Here is a 13106-nt window from a genome sequence, read left to right as displayed (position 1 = left end):
GTTAGGGTGACCAGATCCCCACAAACTCAAACACTGTGTTTGTGTGTGGCAAGCAGGACATGTTAACAATGTTGGGAAGTAGTAAATGTATTATATTTGAACTTTTTCAAACATCTTGCTATATAAATACATAAAGAATAAAAGGAAACTGAAGTTTAGTTTCATGTTCCCATGTGATGGTCTATATATACTCTTGCATTCTCTGTTATTTCACTGTTATTTCAGCTGCTGTTCAGTGTAAGATTCAGAATTCAGCAGGGAGGCGTCCATAGACTTGCAATTTCTAGACAATTATGACACAAACACACATACTATTTCACTTCACACCACATTTTTTTACTGTGCGAAATTGAAAAATGACACCAGCAAAAACAAAACATATCTCAATATATACACTTTGTTTTATTTAATTTTATTTTGTGGCAATGTCCATCATATTCATTAAAATCTGCAAAGCTTCTAACTTTTTGGTAACGTTCACTCTTTGGGAACAGCATTAGACCAGCTAAACTTAATTTGACTAAAATAAAAAATAAGAAAAAAGTGCCAAAAAGCCAAACTTTAGAAAAGTTAATGTTCTGCTGAACCAGTAATATGGGACATTGTCTCAAGAAGTAGGACAGGTGGACAAGGAATAAAATAAATTTTAATAAATAATGTAGCAGTATATACAGACAAATGGTCGTTGTTTTTCTTTCCTAGCGTTATTTTTCAACGCTACACAGGAGAAAATATTGTGTGAAGTTAAACAGTATGTGTTTCATAATTATCTAAAATTGCTTGTCTTTCCCGAGTTCGTGTACATTCAATATACAATTTTGGGGGATAAGTAGCAAGCAAGTAGCATGGCAACTGTTACAATCAGTTACTCACCAATAGTAGTAATGGTTCCGTAATTAATCGAGGTGGTCGTCTTGAGGTGACACAAAAGTTTTATAAGCAAATCATGTAGTTAAAATTTAATTGACAAATGTTTTTAGAGAGAAGATAAACAAATACTCTAAAAAAAATAGTCCTATTCTCCTCTTATCAAACCTAAGTGGCTGTGTCGGGGGTTTTGGGGGGGCAGGGAAAATGTTGCGCTGCCACATTTATTTATAAACGCTTTGCTACAATTGGTCACGTGATCATACCGCTGGCTAATCACGTTGTAGAACTGATGTGACGCACGAGATTCAAAGTTGCCTGCAACGTTTCTGCTGAGACTCTTCTTCTACTTAAGTTTTTGACAAGCTTAAAAGAAAAAAAAAAGAAAACTGTGTCCATGTCGGTGTCCAAGTGAAGCGGGGTTTTTACTATTACAATGGAAAACCAAGTTATTGGACCGGGTCCATACAGGGCGACGAAACTGGTGAGTGTTGTGAACTAAAGCACGTTACGTTGGAATGCTTTAACTTAATGTAAATGGAGAGACTAGGTAGTTTTTCGTGTGTGGCTTAACTATTTAAAAGAACTGCGTTCTTACAAATGTAACCGAGTCGTAAATTGAACTAATAAACAGCTCTCGCGTTATCAGTTAGTTTTATAAGCGTTTACAAGCCTGTCTAGAGTGAGGCTAAATTAAAACTAAGTACACATAGATATAGTGAATTTGCATATTATATGTAGTTACTTATCACAAACACACTCGGCACTCTTTATTTCGTGTAAGAGCTCGATACACAACACAGTTTGCTGTTAATCTCTGTTCGCCTCTGTCAGTGCGCCCCAGGACAGCTGTGGCTACAATGTAGCTTGCCATCGCCAGTGTGTGAATGTGTGTGTGTGAATGGGTGAATGACTGAATGTAGTGTGAAGCGCTTTGGGGTCCTTAGGGACTAGAAAAGCGCTATACAAATGCAGGCCATTTAATGTCATCACTTTTTACGCCCAAAGTCCAAAACAAGTATTTTAAAATATCCACTGTTTTGGGAGCACACAGCACACAGTTTTAACCCCTCGGTTCTTACTTCTGTTCAAACGCCCACCTCAGTGTGCCTCCCCATTAAAAGCAGGGCACTGAAACAGAAGCAGACAAATGAAGTTGAGCTGTCATTAATTTCATGTACACCTGTTATTTTCTTTGACATATCTGAGTCAGAAAAGACCACTAAAGTGCGATGAAAAATCAAAGTTTTCCAGGGTTGCAGAGAAAAACCTTTTTGAGTTTGAACACAGTGGAAGGCTTTTACTAGCCTTGGCCTGTTTACTCAATGACATCCAGGCTGCTGGCTCTTTGATTTAACTCTTGTAAATCAGATTTCTGCCATGGGGTATTTGGATCATTTTTTTAATTGAAATTCATTCTCATTTATCGACAGGCCACAAATACACAATGGAATCGTATAGTTTTTGTTTTTTGTTTGTTTATTTTAATTCTTCTGCAAAAAGAATTTCTAGAAACTGTCAGCTAGCTTTCCACCTGCTGCAGAAGCATTCTTCCTTCACCAGTTTCTTTTTTGATGTCTCTCTTTCAAACAGTCTGCAGGCGAGCTTATTGGCTTTCGTTTTTTAAGATTTTCTGTCTTTTCCTTTACTTTAAACCTTTTTCATGATTGAGACCAGCCAGGGCAAAGGTTTCTATTTGCAGGGATTCTTCCAGGTATTAAAGACCTTGTGTCGCCTAATTCTCTCTCCCTCCCTCTTTCTTGTTCTCTCTCTGCTTTTATCTAAGCTCAAAGCCTTTTATTTTTCTCCCACACATCTACACAGTGTAACACAATGATGGTAATGCATCCCAAAACACGATGATGAGATAGTGTTTTATTTATTTTTGATAAGTAAATCTTTTTTTTTTCCCCTAACAGGAGGATAATGGAGTTGTTAGAGTAGTTTCAGAGCAGGGCCTATAAACATGGAAATGGACTGTAGAAAGTTAACCATATCAGTGTCTGTTCTTCATTTGCTATTTAAATACATGCTTGTGTATGGCTGATACTGCCATCTTAAAGTAACTAATGGGCATCATGCATGCAGATTTTCTGCTGTGGCAACATCGTATAAAAGCATAACTAAAAACAGTATTGAAGTGTCCGTGAGCACTTGAACTTGGTGAATGCATAAAATGCTGTTATCACATTAATGTATTCCATGAATGATGTTAGCCTGTGTTTTAGACTAAACTTATTTTTTTCAATTTGTCATCAAAAAGACTTGCTGTTACATTTTTGTTGTTAAATATCAGATAATATCACTCTTCAGCGTTTCTCACCACATTCTTTGTTTTGCTGTTATGCAGTGGAATGAAACTATCAGACTTTTTCGTGGTGGCATGCCACTTAGAAGGCATTGGGCACACTTTCGCTGCTATGACTGCAGCTTCACGGGAACCGAGGCTGTGGATTATCTGCATAATCTTCTGAGGGACAATCACAACTTTGGTCCTGAGGTAACCCGCTACCAGACCCTGCAGCTGCTTAGAAAGTTCCTCAAAGCCCATGTGATTGAAGATGTCAAAGGCCGCCATGGGACAGAGGACTTTGAGGACAATGGCCATTTGTACAGGTGCTCCTCTGTCATCCTGCATAGCTTCTTTGTTTTTGGTTTGTTTCTTTATTTTATATTAGAAGACATCACTGATGCATTTCCACAATACAGTTCATCTCTGTTTAGCAAGTGCATCTCTTTACCTCTTTAACTGAGCCCAGTACTATTGACTGTCTCTCCAGGTTCCCAACACTGTCTCCACTCAAGTCTTTTCCAGCAAGGCCTGTAATAAAAGACTGCAGTGACTTGCCCAGACTCATCCGCTGGGATGACTATGAGGAGCTGCCTCAGCAGGAGAACTTTGTACCTGTGAAGTCTGCTGTCCTGGTGAGAAAGAAATGTTCTAGCCCAACTGTGCTTTCATTAGCTCCTTTTATACATCCTGTTTCTCTCCAGCTTCAAGACACCTCCTGTATGTTACATCAGTGCTATAGATATTTATATATACAGCACTGGTGTAACATACAGAAGGTGTCTTGAAGCTGGCATCACAAACAAACAAAAATGAATGTTAAATAAATATCAGTAAACAGGTACAATAATTATTCCCTGTGTCATTTCTAATTATTGCACGTAACTTACTTTATGAACATCTATGGTTGGATTCAGTTTTCATTAACAGACCCCTGACATGAAGTTAAACTTAAGTTAGTAAGTATAGCTTTTGTTTGATTGTAGCACAGTTTCATGGGTTCCTTTCACAGTGCTTACTCAATTTAACTTTGAAAGTAACTTTTTCATTTTCCTTTTTAATCAGACTTCAGATTTGTGGAATAAAAGGCACAGCGTTGCTATTGGAGATGTGCATGAATGCAAGCTTATACGCAGGAAGGAGATAACATCAAAACAAGTGGATCACATCTGGAAGTCAATGACAGTGGCACAGTATGTAACTATTGTACATTACCTGTTCATCACTTCCATTGTTTGTGCTGTATGGAGGTTTAATTCTAATCCTGTTTTAGTTTGCAGCGAGTGCTGGGTCTGAAGACACTGGATGGCGTTTTGAACCCAGCGCATGTCAATGGCAAGCACATTGTTCACAATGTGTTCAGTGTCAATAAAGCAGGCATAGTTGTATTGGAGAACAAAGCTGGTATGCTGCATTGGTTCCCAGAACTATTGCTTTTTTTTGTTGTTGAAACTTGCTGTATGATTATAATTCACCTATTCTGTTTGCATTTCTAGAGGACATGCCCTACTGGGTGGTAACTGCAATGAAATGCCTTGCTAACTGTAAGTATACATTTTCTGTTGACCTTAAATAATTCTTGTTTTTAAAAAAAAAAAAAAAAAAAAAAAGAGCAAGAGAGAGAGAACGAAAGGAAAAAGCAGCTTTACCTTGGGACTGGTTCATTGTGTGTGTGACTGCCATAAGTAAGATTGAAGAAGAATCATTCTGTACAATTGATTTCACTTTCATTTTATTTTATATTGTTAATGAGTTTCTGACAGGTGATATTTCTCTCTGGGCTTTTAGTGCCATAAGCACTTGTCATTTTTAGGGGTCTTTTTACAAAGCCTGTGTGTGTATTTAACTTTCCTCCACTGTTCCTTGTGAAAAGCCATAAATCTGTCTTTGTTTTCTTTCTCAGGGCCTAATGGCAATGAAAGCAAACAGCCAGTGTACCCAGGTTTCGAGAGGGATGTTCTAAGAACAGTAGCAGACTACTACCAGAGACTTAAAGAACCCCTGCTGACTTTTCATCTGTATGAAGTATTTGTCAACATTCTCAGTGAGTGCCTCACAACGTGGATTCACTACAGTGTTTTTGCACTACTGTTTTCTGGTGTTTGTTTTGCTAACCTCTAAGTTTACCCTTCCAGTGCTGGACTTATCTTTTACTATATCACTGCAGGTTTGCTGCCAGTGCAGGAGGCAGCCAGTGAGGCTCTTCAAGTAAGCTGTCTCCTTCTGCCGCCACCCAACCGAAGACGCCTCCAGCTTTTATTGCGTCTCATGGCCCGAGTCTGTCAGAATCCCCAGCTTCCTCCACTTAATGACACGATTGCTACCCGCACACTGGTACATAATCCTACAATTTATTTATTTCACTTTGTACCATTTCGGCAGGTTAACTAAGTCCATTGTTTTAGTAAAAGCTCTTAAATCAGTATTCATATATTATAGGAGGACAAATGAGCCTGTTACATAATGGAAATTTAATAGTCCAGCAGATAATTCTATTTTCATAAAGGTTATAACCATATATGTCAACCATAGATTCGTTGATACATGTACCTCAACTTCCAACTGCTAATATAAATCAAGCAAATGGAGGTATAGTCTTTTTCATGCACGCACTGAGCCCCTAACTGTACTAGTATATCACTGACAGAGGTACATGAAAGAATGAAAATAGCTGACTCCATCAGATCAGGACATTAAATGTTCCTTAATGTGCTAGCTCCCCGTTATAAAGTCTATGTAACTGATTTTGCTAGTTCATGTGTAAAAACACTTTATTTCAACACACTCTTTTATAGATATTTCTATATAATATTGCACAGAGTGCCAGCTCATGTTGTAATAAAACAGATACAACTGTGATAATTCATATAACTGTAAAACTGTTATATGAGCGTGAACATTGTAACAACATTTTAATAACTCACACTGATGCATATTTTTGAGTTACTTGGGTAAGTCTGAGGTTTTCATTTTTACGCTGCACACTTTCTTTTCAGAATGCACTTTGTTACAATTTGCTTACTGGCTTTTGTCCATCGCCTACAGTTGCCTCTACCATTCCTTCTTGTCAAATGATTCTGGTACATTTGGTATATTGCCTAATATAGTTGAAGAAAAAAATCATGCATTTGCAATTAGAATTTTGAAATGATTAAAACATGTTTGGTTGGAATTCTGGAATTGACTATTTGACAGCTTTGATCTTGAAATGTGTAAAAGTAGAAAGAAACCTATATTTTTGTCAGGCTGTGATGAATTATGGTAAGGAGAATACATTCTCCCATAGCTTCCTGTGTGGTACCAGGAAAAGGGATGAAGAGAGTGAAGCTCTTTAGAAACACAGTTTGTGCAGAATCATTGTTACCTGAAAAGAGTAAAGAGTAAATGGACTATAGTGCAATATTGTCAGGGATTTGGACAGTCCTTTATTCTTAATAACGAAAGGGAATAAAAGAAGTTAAAAAGACTCAAAATTGCATATGTGGTAGATATACAACACTTTTTTTGTGATAGGCCTATAAACATGGAAATGGACTGTAGAAAGTCTGGCTGCTTAATAGCTGCTTTTCAGTGAGAGTGGGGGAGTTCTGGGGGATTTCAGGGAGGTTGATGTGGGTGTATTATTTCCACAAGTTCAGTGTTTTTCAGTGCAGTCATTATAATGATTATTTTGTCTTACTTTGCAACAACCCCCAGGCACATTAGACCTCTCACATATAAAGATTTTATAGATTTAAGATTTTTATAAAACACTCTTCATAACAACATGCTGCAAGTGAAGCCAGTTAAAAACTTAATGAAAAAGGGTATTATATCGTTTTTATTTTATAACTCCGTATAGTAGTGTATCACTTTATTAAGTCTTCATCTTAGCAAGATAATGAACCCAAAAAATCTGTGTCTTTAACACTGCCTGCATGCAAAATTCACCCAATATAACTTTCACAAAGATGTTTATTACTTTGGATTTATGATGGGTGCTTAACATATTTGATAAATCTTCAATATTGCTGTAGCGTAAGCAGCATACTTTCACTGGCAGTGACCCCCTTATCCAACTCTCACTGTGGTGTCTGTCTAGATGGTGCAGATGTTCTCTCAGTGCGTTCTTGGCTCAGCAGACGACATGGACTTGGATGAGTTACTTGCCACCAAATTGGTGACTTTCATGATGGAGCATCACAACACCATCTTCCAGGTGCCTGCCAAGCTGCGTTGCCAAGTTGAAGAGCATCTGTCCCACCTCAAAAGAGCACAGGTTGGTACACATTCAGTCACAATGAAATTGAAATTAAGTTTAGTGTTATATTAACCAGAGCCCAACCGATTTAATTTGAAGATTTAAACAGAAGGGAACAAAGGCAACACAAGAAATGAGTGATTTATTTTTCATCTTGATGGGGTTTACAGCTTATACTAGTGATTAGAATGGCCACAGCTGTTTTTTATCAAGCACTGTGTGAGGGAAATTGAAAAGCAGTTTCAAGCTGATCATTGAACAAAGAGAGGAGCCACTTGTGTGACAGAGACAGACCTTGCGGGACAGTTTTCTGTAAAACTTTGTCCCTGCGCTCTTGATCGGCTTGGTTTGATGATGAGGGGCTTCACTTATAAGTGTGTGCACACAGTTGATTCATATTAGGTGTGTATATGATTAATTTTGGCTCGTACTTTAGTACATGAAGACTATATTGATGGTACATGTTCAACATCAGATGAAGGCCCAAATTCATTATTATCTTTTACTCCATCAATGGGCCTCTGTCCCACACTGTTATAACTATAAACATTTTTTAATGTATTGCTGTGTCTTTGTGTCTTCCATCAGATCAAATATGCAGGGGCTGATACAGATTTCAGTGCATCTCCAGCTTTCTACAAGCAGATCAGCAGGGTGGAGTGCGAGGAGCAGAGGGTGATAGGCACTCAGACCCCGCTGCAGCAGTTGCTAGAAGGCCTGATTGCAGACAAAGAACTCCCCGCTAAAGACAAGAGGAAAAGACTAAAACAGGTATGCCTACACACCAAGGATGTCATTAGAGCTAGATTCAACTGGATCTGTCTCATTAGATTTTGAGGGGAAAGCCAAGCTGCTCTCAAACAACAAATTACAAGCATTTATGTAAAAGCCATTTGAATTTTAGGAATGCGTCAGAATCAATTCGCTCCAGAGACCGTGAAAGATGTGATTGCACTCTATTCGTTTTCCTGTAGTACTCTTGTTGCCATAGATGCAGTAAGTACTGGAGAGGATGCTAATGTGAAACAACATGGCACTGTCAGGTGCAGGAACAGGTCTGTTGGTACTTCTCTGTGTCTGATCATATTTTGCATCCTGGTCAGATGATCAGGGACAAGTTATATACAACTAAAAGCAGCTGATGTCACAGAGCTGTTAGCAAAAAATAAGGTAACACCTCAACTTTAACTTAAATTCATAAAGATAGGATATGTATTCAGAACTCGTAGTAGGTTTAATCTTTTGATTTTGACACAATTTTTTAAATGAAATGATTCTATAGCTTTTGTATAGATGTCAATGCCCTATATATAACCTTTACTGAGGCTAACCGTACACTAATAAAGTAAATAAATAAAGGCTTTGTGCCGCTCATCGAGTCAAACATTACCTTTAGTCTATCACATAATAAATAATGTGTGCCTTTGTTTGCAGATCTAAGTCAGAATATATTTATTTGAGTGGTATGGCTGTGGTACTAAATACTAGTATCATGACATTTCTCTTGAATTTTAATCAAATTAAGGTCTAGAAGGAATGTGAATTTAAAATCCAAAACAATGTCGGTTTTCTTATAGGGTGTGTATACTGTAAAATAACGATGCATTTCCCATCATTGCAGTTTCAGAAGTCCTACCCTGAAGTCTACCATAGTCGATTTCCCACTGAAGAAAGCAAAGCTGCTGTCATACCCGAGAAAACCCCACGACTCAAACCTAATCTTATGTTCTTCAGCATCAAGAAACCCTTCCAGCCTTTTCAAAGAAGCTGGAGTTTCAGGGCATGATCTGCTACCACTAAAACATTTACACATCTTAACCTCAGAGTTGCAAAATGAGGAGTGAGGCTATAATGGTGTTCTCACCACAATTACAGCGCTCTTCATTAACCACTACAATTTTTACTAAAAAAAAAAATTAGTCCTTGCAGCCGATGGTAAACAAGGATGATGAATTAAAGAGCCTGTTCACTCAAGTTATAGAAGGATTATAAGAGATTTTCCTCTTAATAGGTCATTTTCTAAACGGAAGCAAATGCTTCATGCAGCAAATGCAGGGGGTGAACTTACCACGCTTCTGTTTTAATAAGAAACTTGAACTAAACTATGATCCACTTACACCTAAAGAGTTATTAATCGTGATTTGTTTTTTTCTTAGATTTCATTAACTGGTACTTTGTATGGTTACAAAGATCCAAAACAGCTGAAAATGCAAGTAGCAACAGTAGTAAAATGCACTACAATAGTATTAACAGGTTATCAGATGTTAACATTTGGTAAATTTTATAGATGAAATTCAAGTGGTCTTGAAAGATTGGTAGACAATTATATTGTATCAAAATATTCTTGGTGCTCCGAATATTCAGATGTAATTAATGATGCTGACTCAACAATGCACTGCTGCGTTTCGTTTTTTAATAATAATTTCTTAGAATAATCATCATAAATTTGAATTTAGGCAGCTTAATCGTTTTTACTTTGATCAGGTAGACCTTTACTTAATGATGAACATATCAAGAGTTTGCCTAGAAAGGGAACATATCCTCACTGGTCACTTTATTAGGTACGCTTGTTCAGCTGCTTGTTAATGCGGGTATGATTGAGATGGCATTCTCACGGCCAGCTGAGTGCATTTAGGCATCTTTGAATGTGCCATGGTTATCATCACCAGACGGGCTAGTCTTAGTATTTCAGAAACTGATCTACTGGGATTTTCCCACACAGCCATCTCGTGAGTTACAATAGTGGTTCAAAAAGGAGAACATCTCTAGTCACTCATGTGAACTAAGAACAGGAAACCAAAAATACAATTCACATGGCCTAACCAACTTGAACAATTGAAGACTGGAAACCCTCCGTCTGGTCTGTTGAGTCTGAGTCTGCTGTGCATTTTGACATGAATGTCATGAAAGCGCTGAGTCATCCTGCCTTGCTGGTTTATTAATGTGGGGCATATTTTCTTGGCACACTTTGGGCCTCTTGTTGCTGTATTGAGTATTGTTGCTGACCATGTCAAACCCTTTATGACCCCAGTGTATCCATCTTCTAATGGCTGCTGCTAGGACAATAATGCAACATGGCACAAGTCTCAAACTTGTTTGTTAAACATGATAGTGAGTTCACTGTACTGGTGGAAAGGGAGATTGGCATCATAGATATACAGCCAACAAACCTGCAGCACCTGTGTGATGCTATTATGTCAATATGAACCAAAATCATTTAGGAATGTTTCAAACATCTTGTTCACTCTGCCACCAAAAATTAAGGCAGATCTGGAGGGAAACCTGGTACTAACAAGGTGTACCTAATAAAGTGGTCAGTTAGTGTATGTGGCATTTTTACAGAAATGTGATGCTCTAGTTATAAATTTCATTTGTAACAACATAAATGTTGACACATTTGGGGAAAACTACACAGTCCAGATGAAAATCATAGACTTACAGTATATACACTTGTAGTAGTGTATGTATTTAATTGATACATCCCTTTCTCTGTAAACCCTCTGTACTGGAGTCCAACACTGCGCTGTAGAGAATTCATTTCATATCTTAGCTTGTTGGTTTTATTCTGTATATAAGAACTGTTTTGTTGATTGGTACATATTTCAGTGCTTCAAATGCCGTTCTTTCACGTTTAAATGCTTATTTGTGTTTTTTGTATGTCTTCTATTCAGTCAGGTTGTTTTGGTTTTTTTTAATCTTAGACTTAAAAAGTAGGGGTGCAACGATACACAAAATTCACGGTTCGGTTCGATACTTTGGTGTCACAGTTCGATATTTTTTCGATACAAAAAAAATGTTCATGCCTTTTTAATTTGTCATTTATTAAAATTATAAATATATATTTTAACTCAAAAGTACAGTTTTTAAATTTAACCCTAACCCTTGTGCGTGTTTTTTATTTTGACAGCGAATGCGCACCTGCGGACCACTTATGTGCAGCCCTAGTTATTTAGCTCGTCATATTGCAGCCACAGAAATTCTTTTGTCCATGAAACCATAAAGCTGCACTTTCTTTTTGCCTTATAGTCTGATTTGTCATAACTTCTCCGTTTTGTGGTAAGCTTTTCTTTGGCTGTCACTTCTTCACCCTGACCTGTCTTATTTGGCTCAGCAGAACTAAAATATATATATCCTGCTGCTTTTACACACGCACTCACATAAGCTCAGCGATTCTCTGCGCGATAAACCTCTCACATGTTTAAGCTTGCTGCGGGAGATTTCACTTGTCATGTTTGCATAGTAAGCTAACGATTAATAAGACGATGTCAGAGGAATTGGTGCACAAATTATCATCACTCACAGATCAGTGCTGTCGCTCTCTATACACAGTTCGCACGATTGCAAAGTGAAAGCAAAAAAACAAGCGCAAATTCAAACGCGATTTCAATATGTCACATATTGACAGTGGCTCACCAATGCCAATAACATAATTACCCAGCTACATTTCTGAAAGAATGCAAAAGCATTGACATATATTTTTCCTTCCTACAATAGCCCGACGGGCAGGGAAGAGATAGATTTTGGTAGCCCGACTGAAAAAATCGCTAGCCCCAGGACGTCGGGCTAGCGATATTGCAAGCCCTGTATCTGATTGAGGAATCACTCATCTTTGGAAAAGAGAGTTTATTACAGAGAAACGTCTCTTTCCAAAATAAAAGCTATACTATCCGCTTCTTCTGGGCTATATTCTCAGCAGCATAAGGAGAATCATGTGCTAACAGCTGTCTAAATGACTCGGCTAAAGTTAGTAGCATGCTTGTTGTTTTTGTCTTTGCACTAGGATGATGTAGGCGTAAATGTGCAGTCATATTCGTTGTGTTCCCACTAGTGCTTTCAGGTTAATCTCGTTGAAATGACCTTAACGCCACAAAACGGCAAATCTCCGTTAACGAGCTACCGCCGATCGCCCCGTGCATGGGGCTAGACGGCCAACACGTTAACGAGCTAACTGCGCTAACACACTAGTTCCCACCCATGTAATTGAGCATTGCATGGCACATCCAACATACTGTTTTACTTTCGTCCATGACTCGCTTACCTTCAGGGTCATACGTCACATGAAAACCAAAATAATTTCAAACGCCAGATCTGAATGAGGGTGGGGGAGGTCCATGTTGCAAGGAGAGCTTAACTTCTGTCTTGCTAGCTTGCCCTGCGCTCTTCCTTCTGACGATGCTGTCTGTGTTGAGCGCTCAGTGGATCTGCGCTCGACAGTGCAGCCTAGGCGGAGTAGTCGAACGCAGATTCACTGAGCGCTCAACACAGACAGCATCGTCAGAAGGAACGTTGATAAAATAAATTACAAATGTTGTATTGTTCGATACATATGCGTACCGAACCGAAAGCACTGTATCGAACGGTTCAATATCGATACGAATATCGTTGCACCCCTATTAAAAAGTGTTTTATTTTTATAGTGATTCTGTCAATGACTGGGTTTTTAATAATATCCCTAAACCAATGCTGGAATAACTGTTACACTCAAATTGCTGCTCTGTTGTGGAATTAAATAAATGTTTTTAATTTAATTTTTTTTAAATTTTGTATTAAAAAAAAATAATTGGCATACATAACTGTTTCTTTTATTGCTGTTTTTCTGTTGAATGTTTTGGCTTTTTATGAGTTTGTTTCTACAGCATAAATATTTATATATCTCTATGTAGATATACAAATCATTAACAGCACTGGTAATTACCAAAATCCTGTTGC

At 37.9% G+C, this 13106-nt stretch overlaps 1 protein-coding gene across 1 annotated transcript; it reads left to right on the top strand.

Moving 5' to 3' along the window:
• The first annotated feature begins 1175 nt into the window (after positions 1-1175).
• On the top strand, positions 1176-12956 carry depdc1b (DEP domain containing 1B). The gene is made up of 11 exons (XM_004566793.3): positions 1176-1351; positions 3218-3483; positions 3648-3792; positions 4223-4350; positions 4431-4561; positions 4654-4701; positions 5061-5201; positions 5325-5491; positions 7239-7415; positions 7986-8168; positions 9019-12956. The coding sequence occupies exons 1-11, from the start codon at positions 1304-1306 to the stop codon at positions 9181-9183; spliced, it is 1599 nt and encodes a 532-aa protein (XP_004566850.1). The 5' UTR covers positions 1176-1303; the 3' UTR covers positions 9184-12956.
• Positions 12957-13106: the final 150 nt, after the last annotated feature.

Source organism: Maylandia zebra, linkage group LG11 (assembly GCF_041146795.1).
Source record: "Maylandia zebra isolate NMK-2024a linkage group LG11, Mzebra_GT3a, whole genome shotgun sequence".
Lineage (NCBI taxonomy): Eukaryota > Metazoa > Chordata > Actinopteri > Cichliformes > Cichlidae > Maylandia > Maylandia zebra.
Note: the sequence above shows the minus strand (reverse complement) of the source record. Positions and strands in the feature narration are given on the sequence as shown.